Genomic DNA, 18,007 nt, shown 5'->3' on the forward strand with positions numbered 1-18,007 from the left:
CTCTCCACCTAGGGCGTGAATGCACATGAACTGGCGAGTAGAAGAGCACGCAAGATCACGCAAGATCACGCCACAAACGCTGGGCTGAGTTTTTTAGATGCGACGGCATCTCACTCACTCGCCTTGTCCCTCCATACGGCGTTGTCGTTGTCCGTCCACACCCCTCCCCCATTCTCCTCGCCACGCGAGCTGCACTCTCCGCCGCTAACCCCCTCTCCTCTCCGATAGCGAACACTATCTCGCGAGGGGCATTGGATTGGATTCGATTGGCTTGGATTGGATTAAAGTGGATTGTGTTGCATCATAGCCGTGCCACGTTGCGTCATAGCCGCGGCAGGGGGTTCACGGCACGTTTCACGCGATGGGAGAATCAACCTAACGGAAACAACAACGGAACCCCCTATGCGTCGCATCTACGCAGGGGTTCCCGCGAGGGTAGGTGTTAATAAAAATTTTTGAATGTCGAGCTAGCCGACGCCGGGCGCTCCCCACGAGGCGCATGCTCACTTGTGCCCGGTATTCTTTCTGTGTATCTTTTTCTGGTAACGCTATACAGCGGAAGTAAAGGCTTATGCAGCTGTGCTGTTTCAACGCGCCTCGCAGGGTGTCAAGTCGGACACGCAGTGGCTGAACGTGCTGATCGGGCGGCTCTTCTACGACGTGTTCACCCAGGAGGAGTGGGCGGACCGGGTCCGCAGGCGCATGCAGAAGAAGCTCAGCCGCATCAAGGTGCGTACATCCCGCCCGCTACGCACCCGAAAGAGATTGGCCGGGGAGACCTGGAGTACCGATGTACTCGGTAAAGGGGGCACTTCCGTCGCAATATGGGAGTTGGAATAGCGCACCATCGGTTTCCCGCAGGTCCCCTTCTTCATGGAGGAGCTGACGGTGACGGACATCCACCTGGGGTCGCAGCTGCCGTACGTGCGGCGCACCTCGGAGGCCGTGGTGGACAAGCGGGGCGTCTGGGTGGACCTGGACGTCACCTACAACGGCGCCTTCTACATGACCCTCAGCACCAAGCTCAACCTCATGCGCCTCAAGCGCTCCCAGCAGCAGCAGCAGCAGCAGGGCGCCGCCGAGGAGATGCAGAGGTGCCGCCTTGCCTCCTCCAAGTGTCTGTCTGTTGCTCTATCTTCAGGGGGTTACTTTTGCGTGCCCTGTTTCATTTACGGCCATACTTTGCAGTCGAGTCCACTTATAACGATACCGTTTGTAACAATATATCGGATATAACGTTGAACAACTATGGCACCGTCCGCTTTTGCATGCGCTCTATGTAAAATAAGCAGCTTATTACAATGCTGCAGTGCTGCGATATCGGATATAACGAATCCAGTTACAACGTGCACCAAAAATGCGAGCTGCCGCCAACGGAGCAAAGGGCAATACATGCTGTGGACAACGATGGCAGTGACAGCTCTGACGATGCGGTTGCACAGCCTACTCGGGTAGTGTCTTCGCAGGAGGCCCAACACATGATACCATCCCTCAGGGATTTCGTTTCCACCAAGTACCTTTCACTCAGCTAGGTGAAGCACCTAGAGATGCTCTTGGAAAAGACGTGCACCAGCTTCGCATGCAGGAAACAAAGCTGACCAACTACGGATTCTAAATAGTACAGTGGAATTCTGATAATACAACTTTAAAGGGACCGCGCGAGAGCATCGTATGACCGAGGTGTCATTATTGGGGCAAGGTAAATGCTGTCCTAGTAGACAGTCTCACGCGACAGATGGGCTAAGAACTTGCTTCAACTGTTATACTTACTTAGGGTATTCCTGCATAATTTTTGAATCCCTAACGGAAATCTAAAGTTTCTAAAAATAAAACTCCTATTTTGTGCCCCCCCCTCCACGGCATCTGCGTTAGCCTGCTGCCCATGCACTGCGCGCAACGCGACCCCTGGTGCCGTCTGGCGCTATTTATAGCCCGCCAGCCCTGCACCTCATGCGCGCAAGATAAGGCCGACGTGGTCGAGAAATCGAGAGGGGAAAAGACAAGAGTGTGAAACTGCCAACGCCAAGCAAAACGAACGATTGTAAAAGGCGGCGAGGGAAGGTGCGGAGTGACGAAGCGGCTTTGGAAAAAAAAAAAAAAACACTGATAAGCAGAAATAGAGGAAGAGACAGCGTTGTGAAAGGAAGGAACTTGAGTAGAGCGTGTGAAAAAAGTGGGTGTTTGGGTCATTTCTGAGGGGTTTGCGTCGTATGTGTTTTCGCGGTCCGCCGGCCACGTGGACTTTGACTTCTCGCGGTTTGCGCGTTGGCGTTCTGCTGCATGCGGGGCCAGTACCTGCCTGCTTTCTTGTGTCTGTTTAGCAAGTGGTCTGGCTGCCTGCAGACTTTGACTCATCGAGCAGCATCAAAAGGGGGTTGAGAATAAGGAAAGGTCGGGACGAGGTGGCAAAGCAGTGTACATGTGTACATGATGGGAAAAATGCCGGTTTATCCCCGCCAGAGTCCGTCGTATGAAGCAGACCGTGTGCACTAAGCGTTGCACCATCAGAGTTTTTATTGCATTGTTTCTATGGGGAGTTTGCTTGGACCGCGGTGATCCGTCGTATGAAGCAGGTTGTCGTAAGACTGGAGGACGTATCAGTGGGGTTCCACTGTAGTACGACCTTGCTTGCATGCGAATAAAATGTTTTGAGCTTTGTTTTGTCGTTTTATTTTGCAACTCGATTATAACCATCATCATTTATGATGATAGAGTGTCCTTGGCACTTGGATATTGTTACGAGTGGACTAGACTGTATACCCGGGAATTTCCAAGGGGCCCTGCAACTGGATGTCGTTCGACCCAAAGGCTGCCGCTGGGCAACATTTTTCAAAGGTGTTTGGTTTAATTGCTATTGGAGCCAAAGGAACACCATCAGTAGCCTTTGAGAATTTGACTGCCGTGTCCCAATATGCCAAGTTTACTATGCTTTTTTATCTCTACTAAAGCATCAGCCTTGGCTATCTGCAGGTGCATAGTGGAAGAAAGTTAGGGTGGAGGGACTTCGTGGTCCACATACTGTATTTTCGCGCATATAACCTGCCCCTGCATATAATCTGCACACCCACTTTCAGGCCGCCGGAAAAGAAAAAAATCCTTGCATATTGCCCGCGCATTTATACAGGAAAGGCTACACCAAAGCTACTGCTCAAGCAACACATCACATACTAGGTAGGAAGAAAAAGTGTATATTTAGCGAGTAGAGTACACTGACAGCAAGGCGAAAGTCACAATTCACGAATAAAATTTAGTTGTGAAGAGTGCGCTCATTCTTGTTTTTTTTTCTTCTCTGTCCTTGTATGTTTTGCGCAATCGTTGCCATGGAAGGCTTAAACAGTGTTACTGCGTAGGAGCTCCACGGCACAATGCGCATTGCCGTGAAGCTGCACTAAAAGAAAAACGCCGCGTATTATCCGCACCCCTACTTTGCCAGTGAAATTTTTTGCATTTTTGGTACGGGTTATACACGCGAAAATACGGTATGTAAGGATATAATCCAAAGCATCCTGCCTGCAGGAAAGGAAATGTAGTACAATTGAACCTCGTTATAAGAGACACTGATGTAAGAGACAAATGGGTATAAGAGACGCTATTGACCCACATGGTTGGCTGCCCTATCTTTCCCATTAAATCGACCTCTTTTATAACAGACATTGGATGTAGGAGATTGGTTATAAGAGACAAGTCATCCTTGAAGTTTAATCAATAATCTTGCTTGTAACAGAGAAATGAACTTCAGATGCAGTGCCACCAGTCACTAATTGCAGTTGCTTCCATTGTGGAAACACAGGGGGACGACAGACACCTGCAGTCGCTATTTAACTTCAGCAAACACAAAGTGGTTCAGTCAGCTATGAATAGTCTGAGCACACAGCGGAAGAAGCTGTGCGCTCTGGCTATTCATCAGGCTTGTGAACTCAACATATACGATTCATCTTCCACAAACAAGGAAAGGAAAAAAAGCTTGTAGAATTGGTTGTAAAAAACAGTGTAAATACAGTCATGAAGCAAACAAAGTTTCATAAATTCTGGGGCCAAGCATTAATTAGAATGAATCTTTTGAAACATGCTATAGCGTTCTTTTGAGCTTATTTTAGTCATACGGTTCCCACATGGAACTAGGGTCTGATTTGTAAGTGAAAACATGGTTCCCTGCTTATAAGAGACATCTTGTATAAGAGACAGAAACTGCTCCCCGGTACGTGTCTCTTATAAAGGGGTTCACTGTAAATGGTTTCTTCACAACCGTTCTATGGGTGTGATGAGTGGTTCTTTCCATTTCCAGGGCACGTAGTGGCTAAAAAGCAGGCCGTCTTCATGGGAAAGTGGCTTATTGTGTTATAGAGGCTTGGTTGAATGCAGTGAGAAAATGTTGAGCCTTCTCGAGGCAAGCTGCTTTAATAATGGCTTCCCTCTCCTTTTTCCTACACAGCTTTGCAGTAAACCACGAAGGTTCTGACGACGAGAGCGCGGCATCTTCCTCCGATGATGAAGCTGCAGCTGACAAGGCAGAGGTGTCAAGTGCCATCTCGAGGGACCCGTAAGTGCTAACCAGCCAGACAAGACTCTTTCTGTTCTGGCAATGGATGCCGCAAGTGTCCCTCAAACAGATTTTTGGCGGAAATAGGAAACAAAGATGTATATACGGAACGTGGTACCTACTTTATTCAGTACAATCTCTCTAAATGGTAAATCTCTCATTAAGCGGAACTTTCTCAAAGTCATTTGGTTCTGAATTTTCAGTGTGAAAAATACAGTGAAAACCGTGCAGTTCTTTTATGTAGGCTTTACCACTGATGAAGTACACCTTCTAAATGGTAGAAGTGCAAAATGGTCAACCAGCCGCAATGGCATTATTTTTGGAACAAGCAATGAGATTACCCCAGACAAAAAATATGAAGTGGTTTTCAAAGTGGTCCCACTTCATTCAAATTTAAAATGGTCCCACTTGCCTCCAAGCGCAACCTGAAGTGGTCCCACCTGCCTTTTAATGAGACCTGAAGTGGTCCCACTTGGATGCAAGTGGGATTGGTACCACTTGCAAGTGGTCCCCTAACAGGTGGTCCCCTAACGTGCCCCAAGTGGTCCCCCAAGTGGTCCCCTAACGTGCAATTGGTACCACTTGCAAGTGGTCCCCTAACAGGTACCACTTGTTTCAAAGTGGGAAGCTTGAACTGGTCCCACTTGCTGCAAGTGGTCTGCAAACAGATACCACTTGCTTAAAAGTGGTGCCTGAAGAGGTCCCACTTGAGGTGAAATAGTGACGTAAGTACAACACTTGTTCAGCACTGGTTTTGGGTCGACATCTATGCTCACTGTCACACCAAGTAAGAAAAATACAAAAATCATGTTAGTTCAGTGTATAATGAATAATATAATCTTTGGAGCCACTAAATCCTGAAGGAATCCCCGCCGCGGTGGCTCAGTGGCTAAGGCGTTGCGCTGCTGAGCACGAGGTCGCGGGTTCGATTCCCGGCCGCGGCGGCCGCTTTTCTGATGGAGGCGAAAAGCAAAAACGCCCGTGTGTACGAGATTTCGGCGCACGATAAAGATCCCCAGGTGGTCAAAATTAATCCGGAGCCCTCCACTACGGCGCGCCTCATCGCCTGCGTTGCGTCGGCGCGTTAAACCCCACAATCAATCAATCAAATCCTGAAGGAAATGCTTAGTCAGGTCATTAATATAAATTTGAATAATGAAGTCCAGAAACCCTGTCACCAAAAGTGTGGGGGCCTGAAAGAACGTGATCGAGTGACTGTATTTGAGTTTTTGTAGATTGATTGTTTGATATAGATTAAGGGGGAATGTGGGTCTTAAAACAGTTCCTTTTAATTTTTAAGTTAATTCTGTGAAACTTGCATCTTGCTGCTTTTTTCCCCACTGATTTCAAATATTCCATTATTTTTTCAGTCACTCAGTTCCCAAGATAATTAGATAATTAGCCATTTTTAGAGGAACAATATACAAAACAGTGCTAGTCATGAAACTGTAATCTTTGTATTTTCTAATACTATGATCCCTGCTGAATGCAGTAAGAGAAGTGTATTTTTGATGGACTGCTTGAAACTAACTTTACAACTCATTAAACTTCGGTGTTTGAAATTGGTTTTTAAAATGGTTCCTTGCCACTGGTGCCACCAAATGCAATAAGCTGTACAATTATTCCCAAGCAATGCATAAAAAAACTGTTTCCTGTATTGCATTTATCAGTTTTTTTAGTAATGTAAAATATAAATTAGACAGTTTTATTATCACTGTTTTGCCTATTTTTTCTACTAAAATGGCTAATTAGTATCTGTAATTATCTTTCGAACTAACTGACTGGCCCAAAAAATACTGGCATATTTGAAATCAACGGAAAAAAAGCAGCAAGACTACGTTTCACAGAGTTTACTTACGAATTAAAAGAAATTGTTTTATGACCCATGTCCCACTTAAACGGCAGCAGTACAAAAACGGTGCCTTGTGAAGCGCCTGAACGAATGTGATTGAGCGAGGAAGAGTTAGAGCTCGAATACACTAATTATTTAACATACATTAAAAACAGAGGCAGTGCAAGAAGTGTGCCTTGTGGAACACCGTAAGCTTGTGAAAGGGAGAAAGGAAAAGTTGGCATTGCCATTTGTCCAGATCTCAAGTACAACTATGCACTGGCGCCGAGGTTAGAAACAGCAGCGGTGCAAGAGCCGTTCCTTGCGGAACACCCGTAAGCTTGTGAAAAGGCCCTTGGCTCGATCTCGGATGCATCTGCCTGTGCAGGAGCTCGGCGTCGGGCACGGGCAAGAAGCTGCTGGAGCTGGTGGACAAGATAGCGCAGTCCCGGTACTTCCAGCAGGCGACGGAGAACCGGTACATCAAGCGCAAGATGGAGGAGGTCTCCAACACGCCCCTTGTGCTCACCGTCGAGGTCTCCCACCTTGTGGGCACCCTGGCCCTCAACATCCCTCCGCCGCCCACCGACCGCATCTGGTGAGTCAGTCTCTTCCCTCTGGGGCTTTCGGGTTCATCTCGAGCCGCCTTGCATTAAAAAGCAAGCTTTTTGCATTTCCACCAAGTTTGATTAAATGAAAGCTTAGCTAAGACTATGCAAGTGTTTTAAATCAGTTTATTTTGTACCAATGGGAGAAGCATACCGTATTTACTCGCATAATCCTCGCACTTTTTTTTCGGAAAAGTCAATGCGAAGATAGGGGTGCGAGAATTATGCGGGAAAAAAAAAATCTGGTGCACAGTGTTGCCAATTTGGCTTTTGCCAGTCCCGCTAAATGTAGCGGTCGTTTTTTGTATATGTAAGCTCAGTGTTGCCAACAGCAGCTAGTTCTTTTTATTTTATTATTTACAACGTAAACAGTCTCCCGTCGATCAGCGATCATGAAATTGCCGCCTTTGCTTTCTGGCGCGAGCCCTATCTCGTCGTCGTCATGTGCGTGCCCTACTCCAGTAACGCACGTTCAAGTCGGTGACGCCGAAGTGCCTGCCTGCGGCGCGGTTGCCGTGTTCGATCGCGTACTCTATCGCTTTCGTTCTCTATGACGGGACCACGACGGTGACACGACAGCGGATTTATGACAGTGAGGTGATATGGCTTTGGGATATGTTTTCCCGCGGATATCTCGGGCTGCGCGAACGCCGTCTAGTTGCGCGCCCGCGAAACCGGCTCAGTGACAGTGTGAGTAGCGTGTTAGCATAGAGTTAATACCGTTAATACTCTGTTAGGGAGTAGCCATGCAGGCTGTTAGGGCGCCTGGATGGCCTTGGCACGGCCGCTGGATGAGAGTGCGCCTTTCATCCAGCGGCCGTGGCCTTGGATACACACCGCTCTCCGCCGAACGGAGAGGCGGCGGGGGAGGGCGCGCGTTGGAGAGCGCGTGCACCATGCGGGTTTCGCGAGCAGGCAACTTTCGCCGCTGCAAAGTTGGGGGTGCGAGGATTATGCGAGGAACCAAAAAATCCAAGTTTTGGTGGCTCACATTAGGGGTGCGAGGATTACGCGAGTGCGAGGATTACGCGAGTAAATACGGTATTAACAAAAGCCAGGCATTTCGGGGCAAGGTTTTCCGACTGTTAGGAAAGAACATTTGCATGCACCGTTGAGAAAAACAGGAAGCATTGGGTCGTAATGTGAAACACACATTTTACTTGGTCAGATTCCTGCAAAGGCACGCGTCCGCATTTGCTCATGCAGGTATGGCTTCCGCACGCTACCGAAGATGCAGCTGCTGGCACGACCCAAGCTCGGAGCCAAAGAGGTCACCTTAGCCCGTGTCACAGAGCGCATAGAGAAGATGCTCTTCATCGAATTCCAGGTGGGCGATGTTGGCACAGCACACGGCCTGGTGGTGCTTGCTGGCACTGAATGTGGACGTGTGGAGTTAATTTCGCAATCGAACAAATTCAACTTCGGAAACTTATACATACCTTATTTTCACGCGTATAACCCGCACAACAAATGCAAAAGCTTCAGTGGTGTGCATAAAAGTAGGGGTGTGCATAATGCGCAGGGTTTTTCTTTTAGTGCAGCTTCATGTCAATGCGCATTGTGCCATAAAGCTCCTACGCAGTGACACTGACTAAGCCTTCCATGGCAGCGATTGCGAAAAACAAACGAGGACAAGGAAGAAAAAACAAGGACGAGCGCATTGTAACAACTGAATTTTATTTGTGAATTGTGACTTTCACCTGGCAGTCAGTGTGTTCTACTTGCTAAATATACGCTTTTTCTCTCTACGTAGTATGTGATGTGTTGCTTGAGCAGTAGCTTTAATGCAGCTTTTCCTGTATCAAATGTGCGGGCAATACGCGAGGATTTTTTTTTCTTTCCCGGCGGGCTGAAAGTGGGGGTACGGATTATGTGCAGGGGCGGGTTATACGCGAGAAAATATGGTAGTCACTTGCCGAGAAAGCAGCCATTGCTTTCAAATTTTCACTGGGAAGTTTTTTTTATTATTATCTTCTTTCCTGAATAAAGTTGAATCTCCTTTTCCGTTTGTGGTAATACAGTGTAGACCGCTTATAGCATGTCGCGGGAGCTTTAAAAATCCACAATATAAGCGGTACCGCACTATAAACAAAACATGCGCGAATCCAACCACATCGCAACGTACCTTTCGGTCATTCTTTGTTTGTCATCACTCAAAGAAAGGCCTCATAGAAACAGACGCGCAGTCTTTACTTTGTCTTTTTTTCCCGCATCAGCCGCTGCTGCAGGGTCTTAGAAGCTGCTGCATATATCTTGCCTACTGCGAGCCTGTCTTTAACTTCCTTTGTGTCTTAAGCAGGCACGGCTGCGTTTCTTAGTGTGGATGGATGCCGTGGGACAGTGTGATAAGAACACAAGCAGGTATTCTTTCTTTTTCAACGCACTTTGCGTTTGCGAGGCCGAGGGCAGTTGCTTATCAGCACAACGTTCAGGTAGTGGATACCTCCGGCGTTGTGGCTCGCTATCTCCAGATGTTGGAAAAAGGGAAGGGCACTTGCTTATCTGCAGAACGTTCTAATAGAAGCAACTTATCGCACCGAAGGGGGCTCTCTATCTTCAGAGGTGCGTCAAGCAAGGGCAGTTGGGGGTTATCACACGAGTACAAACGGAACAGGTGAACTAAAGGGTGCCTACCTTTTTCCTTTGTGTGTCGAAGTAATAGGGGAGCATGGAGTGAGCGCAGCGTCAGATATGGCTGATTCAGCCTTTCTTTTTTTTCGCGATCCTAAAACGATGCCCCAGCTGCGCCAGTCGATCAGTGGACCCGCCAGAAAACTGCATTATGCATACAGTATTGTGCTTCGGCCAACTGCATTTTCTATCTCTTTACCTACATTAACCCTTTCACTGTCGGGTGTTTCTGGCCGTGACGTGCCCCCAGGGTCGGCTTGGTTTCCGGAATATCAGGGAAAGAGCATAGTGATTCATTTGACTATGATTGCGTCCGGAACGTAACGCGTCAATAGGAAAGAGCGTGGCTGAGAAATCGCCTTTCTTCCAGATATTTTCAGTTTGCCGTGCACGCTTCTGGGACAACGACCGCAGTGTTTCAACATCAGAATCTGATGCTGTGGAACTCTCACCCCTTCCTCTGAGGAGGAACTCTCAGAATGCAAATCGTATTCGGATTGTAATCGGATTAACCATCGCTCCCGTCCACAGTCGAAGGCCTCACATGGTCAGCCATCCAAAAGTAACCGTGTGCATAGAGGGAGCACTTTTAGCAGCTTGCACAACGCACAGAAACGACGTGTTGCGAAAAAAAAATTCCGCCACCTTCCCACGAGGAGAACCCTGGGGTGATGCAAGGCATCTCACAGGGTTCAATTCGCGTTTCCGTTATGTTGGTTACCCAAATGTGGTTGAAGTGTAGTGAACCTTAAATGATGCTCAATCACACGTAGAGTTCCAAGTACGTAAAGACCGTGTTCATCGGAAGATTCAACAGAGTCGTCGTCAAGCGAAAGCGCGCGCTTAACTGAACGGGTGCCGAGCGCTCACCGCTTTATATGCGCACTTGAAGGAGAGGAGACAGCGGAGGAAAGTTGCGCATGCGCACACATGCGTGCACACATGCGCACACAAGCGCGCTGGAGCACATGCGAACGTAGGCGAAGTGCGCCAGCTGTTATGATAATGAGCCGGAGAGAGCGCATAACGCACAGCTGTCGTCGGAGAGAAGGACGGAGGAGAGTTTGCGCATGCGTAATGAGGAGTGCGGACTACGCCGGTAAACGCAGGACAGGCCGAGTGCAAGAGATGCCTTGCATCTAATAATAATGGCAGATAGAGATAAAAAGAAGATACCAACATTGATACAACCACCTCGTTTGCTGCTGACAGCGGCAAGTGAGGGTGCGGCGAGCAAGCGAAAGCCGGGATTGAGTCATGTTTCAGTGTATTGGAGAGGCAACGGTGCACTGGGCTGACTAAAGAAGACGTAGGAACAGAACAAAAAAAAAGAAACCTAGAACCCTGTTGCGGATGGCACAGCAACCCATGCACCCGTAATTGCACGGGTGCCGCGTGGTCACTGGTCACTCATCCCGACATAGTATGGCACGCGGAGCGACCATGCCCCCCCAGCAACGAAGGGTGGGTGCGGTCGCTCCGTACTCTTCAATATACCGTCGTTGAAAGATGCTAGTGAGTAAAAATGCAAGCTACTAGAAAGATTCGAGAGATGGCGCGAGCAGTCCAGGCGTGCCAGCTTTGCGCTGTGGCACGAATTTTTGAACGCACAATGGAGAATGTACCGGTACATCAGTGACAGCAAAAGGCGTAAGTGGTGTGCTTACACATTTAGCTATATGGGAGGCAAACTGGTGGTCACAAAAACCTGCGTTATTTCCGGTCCCACACTATGAGCGGTTGCATTATAAATGGTCTACACTGTACTGTAATGCATAGGAATTTTTTGCTGTGACTACTTCATTGTAAACAGTGTAATATCTGCAAAGAAGTGTAACTGGTGGAGATGAAACATTTATTTCTTTTGATAGTGCAAATGTAGATCATTAAGGCCTAAAAACAGAAACAGTGCATAATCAGACAAAACGAGAAATTTGTCCAATCAGCCTGTTGATAGCCAAATATGGCCGTTATTGTCCGTTATGCAAAACACAGAGCAAACAAAACATTTAAATGGGAACTTCAAAGGAAACTGAAAATCATCTGCGGAAACACTGTCTAATCAAACACCTCACTCGATTAAAAAGAAAGTGAAAAGCAGAGATGGCTTCTGGGATAGTGTCTTCTTTAATGCCCCCAATGAAACATAAAGCTTCCGGAGCCCTCCACTACGGCACGCCTCATCGCCTGCGCTGCGTCGGCGCGTTAAAACCTTGCAATCAGAAACATAAAGCTTGTAAAATGCAGAAAGCAGAATGGTCATGCATTATTAGTCAATGTTTCGCAAAATTTCTAACATTTTTCTGTGGTGGCTGTCAGCATGTACTCGCTTAGTCTGCTGTGTGGAAAAACATGTTCAATCCCCAATTCGTTGAAGCTGCAACATTCAATAAAAAACTAATTTTCCGTATAATGTGGGCATTCAACAATAATCTGATGCAGTAAGGTTGCCTGTACCTTGCTTTTAATACCTTCTAAGAAAACCCTTCTTTATATCTTCAGGCTTAATTTTAAGAAGTGACACAACTGTTATCAGCAGTGGTCTCAAATGCTGTAATCCCGTAGCACAGACCACACTAGCCGATGCCTCTTGTTGTATTTATCTTTTCTTTTTTTCTCTCTCCTTCCACAACCCTTGCAGAGGATTTTTGTCATGCCCAACATGGACGATTTTATGGTCCCACTCATGTACAGCGACATCACGGAATCGTGAGGCGCAGAAAATCTGCTGCGCAGCCCGTCCTCGCCGAAGATGATTGGAGACGACCACAATTTCGTCGTCGGTCCTGACAGTGGCATCCCCGCTTGCTACCATGGAGAGGACGCCCACATGCTCGCTGAGATTACGGAGCAATTTTCGTTTTTCCCTGAACCCTTCTGTTGATATCCTACTCGTTCTTTTCTGCATTTGTGGCCGGCCGCAATTTCTCTCAGTGCTTTTATCGTAGCACTCGCTGTCTTAACAGTCTTGTTGCCTCCCTGTCTCTCTTTTCTTTGTGTTTGTCTCATTTATGTGCACCTAAGTCCGTGAATTTCTGTAGTAATTGGATTTGATTTCTTTTTGTATACATTGCCTACGGAAAAAAATCATTTGTTTAGATGTTCTGTATATTAAAGTACGCTTTGATTACCAAAAATATTTGCCGAGATTAGCTGATCCTATTGCTGAGTCTCTGTGAAGGTGCCTCTAAAGCGTGCAGTTCAAATGTGTTGCTCGTTATTCGTTGCGTATTCTGCTTTGAAGAAACTTGCGCATGCTTGCCCGTGTTTTGGTCCTTGCAAAACAGTGCATAGCAGCAAGCCTCTATACTCCTTACGTAACTTCTCCCTGAAATTAAGTCTTGCAAGCCTTGACAATGCTTCAACTGTGACGACAATCTGCAATTTGGGCTCCGACCGGCACTGAGCTTTTCAGTGGTGTCGGTGGTGCGACCTGGTGTTAAGCTTTGCATCCAAAGTTAGGCCTAACGTTATCTTTAGTGCACATGTGGGCGGTCTGGCCTTTCCATACAGTCTTTCACACTTAGCAGTTCTTGCACGCTCGCTCGGTCGAAGTCTTTTCGTACGAATCTGATAAAACGTTTGGCACTTTGTCCGTGGCAAAGCTTGGCAGGAGTGCACATGAGGGTAATAGTACAAGGTAAGGAAGTATTACAATGGAGGAACGGCGTTTGTACGCACTGAGATTTTGGCACTAGGGTTTTTCAAATGGCGGGCTGAAAGAGGCAAGTGTCTTCCACAGTTGTTCCTCCCGAGGAGGTCCAGATCTCCCGGTGTTGTGCTTGGTTGAGACAACTTAGGTGTGCCCCAAGGTGGCGTACTATCTTTGATGATGTTCCGAAGGTGAGTTGCCAATGGTGAAAGCTTCACCCTCGAAAGCATTGCTTTATCTGGCTATCTTAGTGTTTTCCTCAGTGTTTCTGTGATCTGTGTGGTATGATCTTGATGTTGTGTGCAACTTGCAGTGTCTTGCGCAACCTGTGAGCAACTCCATGGAAGTCGTTGCTTCGGTGCTAATTTTGCATGCGCCTGCGTTCTACAGTGAAGCTTTGGTTGCACCTGTGCGAAGTGTTTGTTTGCGTGACGTGGTGCTCTGTGTGTTGTAATACTCTTTGCAAGGAAAGGAGAAAAAAAAAACCCCCAAGAGATTTTTGCAGTGCTTGATTTCATCTTGTGTCAGCTGTGGCGATTGGTGGTGCTTAAATTTCGCACGAGTGTGTTGTTGCCCGATGTCTTCCTTAGCAGTATGTCATTGTCGAGTGCGCCTGAAGCATGCGGTATTTCTGTCAAAAAAAAGCGTAAACTCTCCCCTTTGTAGCCATTTACTACACATCGAAGTCACGTTGGCAAGGACTCCTGGAACAAGCTGGCATTGGAATGGCAAAGGGATTGATTTTATGCAAACGGCACTCGGCTTTCCACTGTAAGGAGTCCAAATAGCTTAACATTTCCCCTTTTTTCTTTTTTTTTTTTGTTGTTGTGGCTACAATATTTTATCACCGTGAAATTTAGGCAAAAAATGATGACATTAGAGCACAGCTATGCTTTATGCAAACCTGATTCATTATGCTGCTGGTGTATGATTTTGGAACAATTAGGCTTAGAAATGCATTAAAAAAATGCTGCAGGAATTTTTTTTTTTTTTTGGAAAAGTCCAAGTTGTGGAGTGTGATCTGATGGAAGTAAGAAGAGAAGTATATTGCATATTTAATATATGTCTCCGAGTACTATTTTTGTTGTGGTGTGTTTGTTCTTCTGTGGCTAAAGGTGAAACAGTGGCTTAGCTTTTACCAAGGATTTTTTGTCCGCGCAAAGTATGTAGACTGCTTAATGCACGGCAGGGTTGAAGAGATAGTTTTCTGTAGAGTTTGTACCCTTTTTTTTCTGTCTCGTCAAGATTTGGCAAAGATGACGTTTTCCGTCCAAGGCCGCTGTGGCTTCTTGCCGCCGAAGGCACTTCGAAAACATTCCTTTTGTCACACACACTTGCCCTCAACTGTGAACTGAACAGATTTCAATATAAGCCGAGATTGCTTTATTGTGTATATTTAATGCCCAAAAAAGGGTGGCGCTTGTGCAAACATTTATTTTGTTTTGCAATAAGTGACACTGTTCTGGCGACTTCATTGTTCGCCAAATTTACGGGTTACAAACGAGAATGTGGTGGTGGGAAGTTTTAATGTTTCATTTCAACCACGAAAAGTCTCGTCAATTTTGGAGAATTTTGTGTTTCAGTACACTTTTTTTTTTTTTTTTTAGCTGCACATTGCGTCCCACTCAGCATTTGTTCTCTCGCTGGTTTTCAGGGCTAGCAGTCTGTCGCACAGCGGGGGGGTCAGCTTTCGTGCTTGTCACTTTCTAATTTGACGGCATTTCGAATAAGCGAAGAATTTCGATCAGGTCGAGGAGAGTTTGAAATGTGTATTTGTGGAAAGAAAAACTTCAACAATGGCCACAAAGGTGCATTGGCTTCCAACTGGATGGTGGTTCACTGAACAATGACATTCGAAATGCAAGCACACTTGAACACTGTACTTGCTTGCGCCGTTTTTTCGCTGTTCACCTAAGTTCTTTGGCATTGTGTGCCCTTCCCCTAGTCTCTTGGGCGCTTTATTAGTCCTTTGCTTTCGTGCAATGCAAGAGAGAAGTTTCGAGTTATATTTTAGCGTATATATATTTACATGTACGTTCGTGTCTTTTACCTGTGGCATAAGTGTTCTAGTCTGTTCTGCAGTGATTCTGTCTCTCCGAGGAGACTGCACAGCCAGTGAGGTGAGAGGTTATGGCTCTGATTTTACTGAACACTGGCACTCGCACACCTTGTCATATCATTTATTAAAGGATTGAAATTTCTGTACACTGGTGTGTGAGTGGCGTCTCGCTGTTGCGTGTTTTGTGCACCCGATGGTGTGTTCATCTCGCTGTGGCTGCACCGGTGGCACACTGGTGCAGTTTTGGGGGGGGCAAAGAGCAGCGCATTTTCTAGCTGGGCGCATCCCTGCTGCATGTTTAGCAGTGGCCTGTCAAAACAAACTTTTTACTTTTGCAAGGCATAGAACGTGTGGGCCGAATTCTGTTGAGCGGAACTGGCGGAAGATCCGTCCTAAGTGCGTGGCAAACAGGTGTTTTTTTTTTCTGTGTGCGAATGTGTGGGGAGGATGCTATAGATGGATTCACCACTCATCAGCGGTGATTCTTGCCAGCAACTTTCCAAAAAGTACCAGCGCACCACGACACACGTCTACAAAAGCAGACCTTTGCGCTCGCTCTGGCATCGGCGTGTGTGGATTGTTCCAATTAATTGCAGTGTGCTAAATCTTTCTAATGAGCGGGTACAGCATTTTAGTGCAATGGGTATTGCCTTATTGCCTCAGGTGGTACCGATTCTTAGTACAGCATTGGTGCGGCTTTCTACACGCGCAGTGGCACCAATCAACGAGCTAGTAAACTCTCTCTGCGAGGTTATCTCGGTATTGGTTTTTCTGCTGAGGAGGCTTCTCGCTGGTGTGGCAGCCACTGTATTGCTGCAAACAGCCACAGAAAAGCCCGGCTTAGGGGTAGATTACCCATAGGATGCTGTGCATGTGTTGATTCTTTGTTTTCTGTATGGTGCCAAGAAAGTTCTGAGCACGGGGTTCAAGTCTGCAAGAATAGCAGACTAGGGAGCATAGTTCTACATCCACTTCCCTCTAACAACTTTCGTACAGCACCCCTGCTTCGTATATTGAAAAATCATCTCGGCTGGTCCTACGAGTAATAGACTGGTAAATGTGCTCCAGTTGTAACTTTGCAACAAATTACGCTATCTCGAAGCAACCTATTGTCAGTGACCCATGGCCACATCTTTTTTTGGTATTTATTATTTCCCAGTCACTGTTGTTAAATATGGTGTCATTCTCTTGACTTAAAAAAACACAGCTATAAAGCCCAACAGGGGGAAAAAAGAAAGCCGTCGATGCCTTGAGCTTGGACAGTCTGTCTCTGAATAGAAACCTTTTGTGGCCATTTCCTCATTTGCGCTCACTGTCATACCTTTAGTGGCCATTTCCTCATTTGCGCTCACTGTTATTAAATTTTTTTTAAACAAGGGGTTAATGTACGATTTATCACAGCCTCGGTCAGCTAAGGAGATTGCGTTTCGCACAGTTCTCGATCGGCAGCCCTGGCATCTCTGCCCCTGGGAGCACAGAGAAAGAACTAATGCTCGACCCATAATTCAAGAACGGTGCACGTTGTATTTTCCCCGAGTTTTGGAGGATTGCGGGGTTTGAGTGCCCGTTCTCAGTCGTCAGATCCTCACGAAGCATTGGACCTGAAGTGTACGGCAGGGAAGGTTGGGATTTCCGTCTCAAGTGTGCTACGGACAACTCATGGTAGTGATCTGTATAGCGTGTGCTGCGTGGACAGTGATGATCGAGCTTAATAAAAAACATTTCTACCGTCAGCTGTGCTTTTCTTTGAACTTATCCACTGAGCACACTACATGTGATGGCCATTTTGAAGATTACTCCCACAAGTTATCCATGTACTACACACGAAAACAAGTACTGCCTGAAGGGATCGAAGCCTGAACAACACATTTCGAAGCAGTTGATGCGGGAGAGAGTGTGCAATAACCAGAAAAACGTCTAGAAACTCTTAACAATCTAAACATGCCAAACAGTATAAGAACTTGCTGTATCCTGATGCCCTAGGCAAGCGTTTTGATGTTCAACAGTCTGATGTTGCTATGTACTACGACACCGTGATCGGATCTTATTCTGGTGACGGAGTGCTGTTCCTAAGACACCCAGGGCGTGCATTTCGAAGTGATTTGCTGCCCAGCGCCCTCAGTAAAATAATTTCACCAGTATAACTCATTTGAATTAGTACGGTAAACTGAGCCATTTCCTTGCTAAAACCTTGTCAGGGGTGGTGCCATTCATAGAGTTTCATACTAATATACATATCAGTATGAAACTCTATAGTGCCATTGTCATTTCCAAATACAGTTTGGAAATGGCTATTAAAGATCTCTAAGATTATTGAAGAGCTGGAGCAGGACACTAAATCTATTGCGGAAGATGACAGGCAGGCCATTTTTTTCATAAAACAGCTTAATGTGGTATTACTGTAAAACTTTCCAGCATCAGTCATTTTAGCTCCACGGAGAACAAAGGGGGGTCCAACAGATGGCGCACAAGCAGGGCCAATGCTAGATAATTTGCTTCAAAAACGGGCCCCACTGTAATCATAATCGGGGTTTATCCAGAATTTCCATTGGGGGTGGGGGGGAGCTCGAGGTTGGGGGCGGTTGGGTGTGTGTATATGAATACCTGGGCAGGGTGCTCAGGGTTCTGGAATCTTCTTTGGGGTGTGTCGAAATCCTTCCGGGTACCAATTCTTGACCAGATTTGT

The 18,007-nt window shown here is 46.6% G+C and overlaps 1 protein-coding gene across 2 annotated transcripts in view; it reads left to right on the forward strand.

Annotated features, from left to right (window-relative positions):
- The window catches only part of LOC144138626 (testis-expressed protein 2), a 49,686-nt gene extending 34,219 nt beyond the window's left edge, over positions 1–15,467 (forward strand). For both annotated transcript variants that reach the window (XM_077671011.1, XM_077671012.1), the window contains exons 10-15: positions 604–729; positions 862–1,094; positions 4,433–4,540; positions 6,760–6,969; positions 8,186–8,306; positions 12,252–15,467. In XM_077671011.1, the coding sequence (XP_077527137.1) occupies positions 604–729; positions 862–1,094; positions 4,433–4,540; positions 6,760–6,969; positions 8,186–8,306; positions 12,252–12,323 (870 nt within the window). In that variant the 3' untranslated portion in view covers positions 12,324–15,467. The remainder of the gene's footprint in view (positions 1–603; positions 730–861; positions 1,095–4,432; positions 4,541–6,759; positions 6,970–8,185; positions 8,307–12,251) is intronic.
- Positions 15,468–18,007: the final 2,540 nt, after the last annotated feature.

The sequence above is a fragment of the Haemaphysalis longicornis genome, unplaced genomic scaffold (genome assembly GCF_048455015.1).
Source record: "Haemaphysalis longicornis isolate Haplotype H1 unplaced genomic scaffold, Haemaphysalis longicornis Haplotype H1 scaffold_5, whole genome shotgun sequence".
Lineage (NCBI taxonomy): Eukaryota > Metazoa > Arthropoda > Arachnida > Ixodida > Ixodidae > Haemaphysalis > Haemaphysalis longicornis.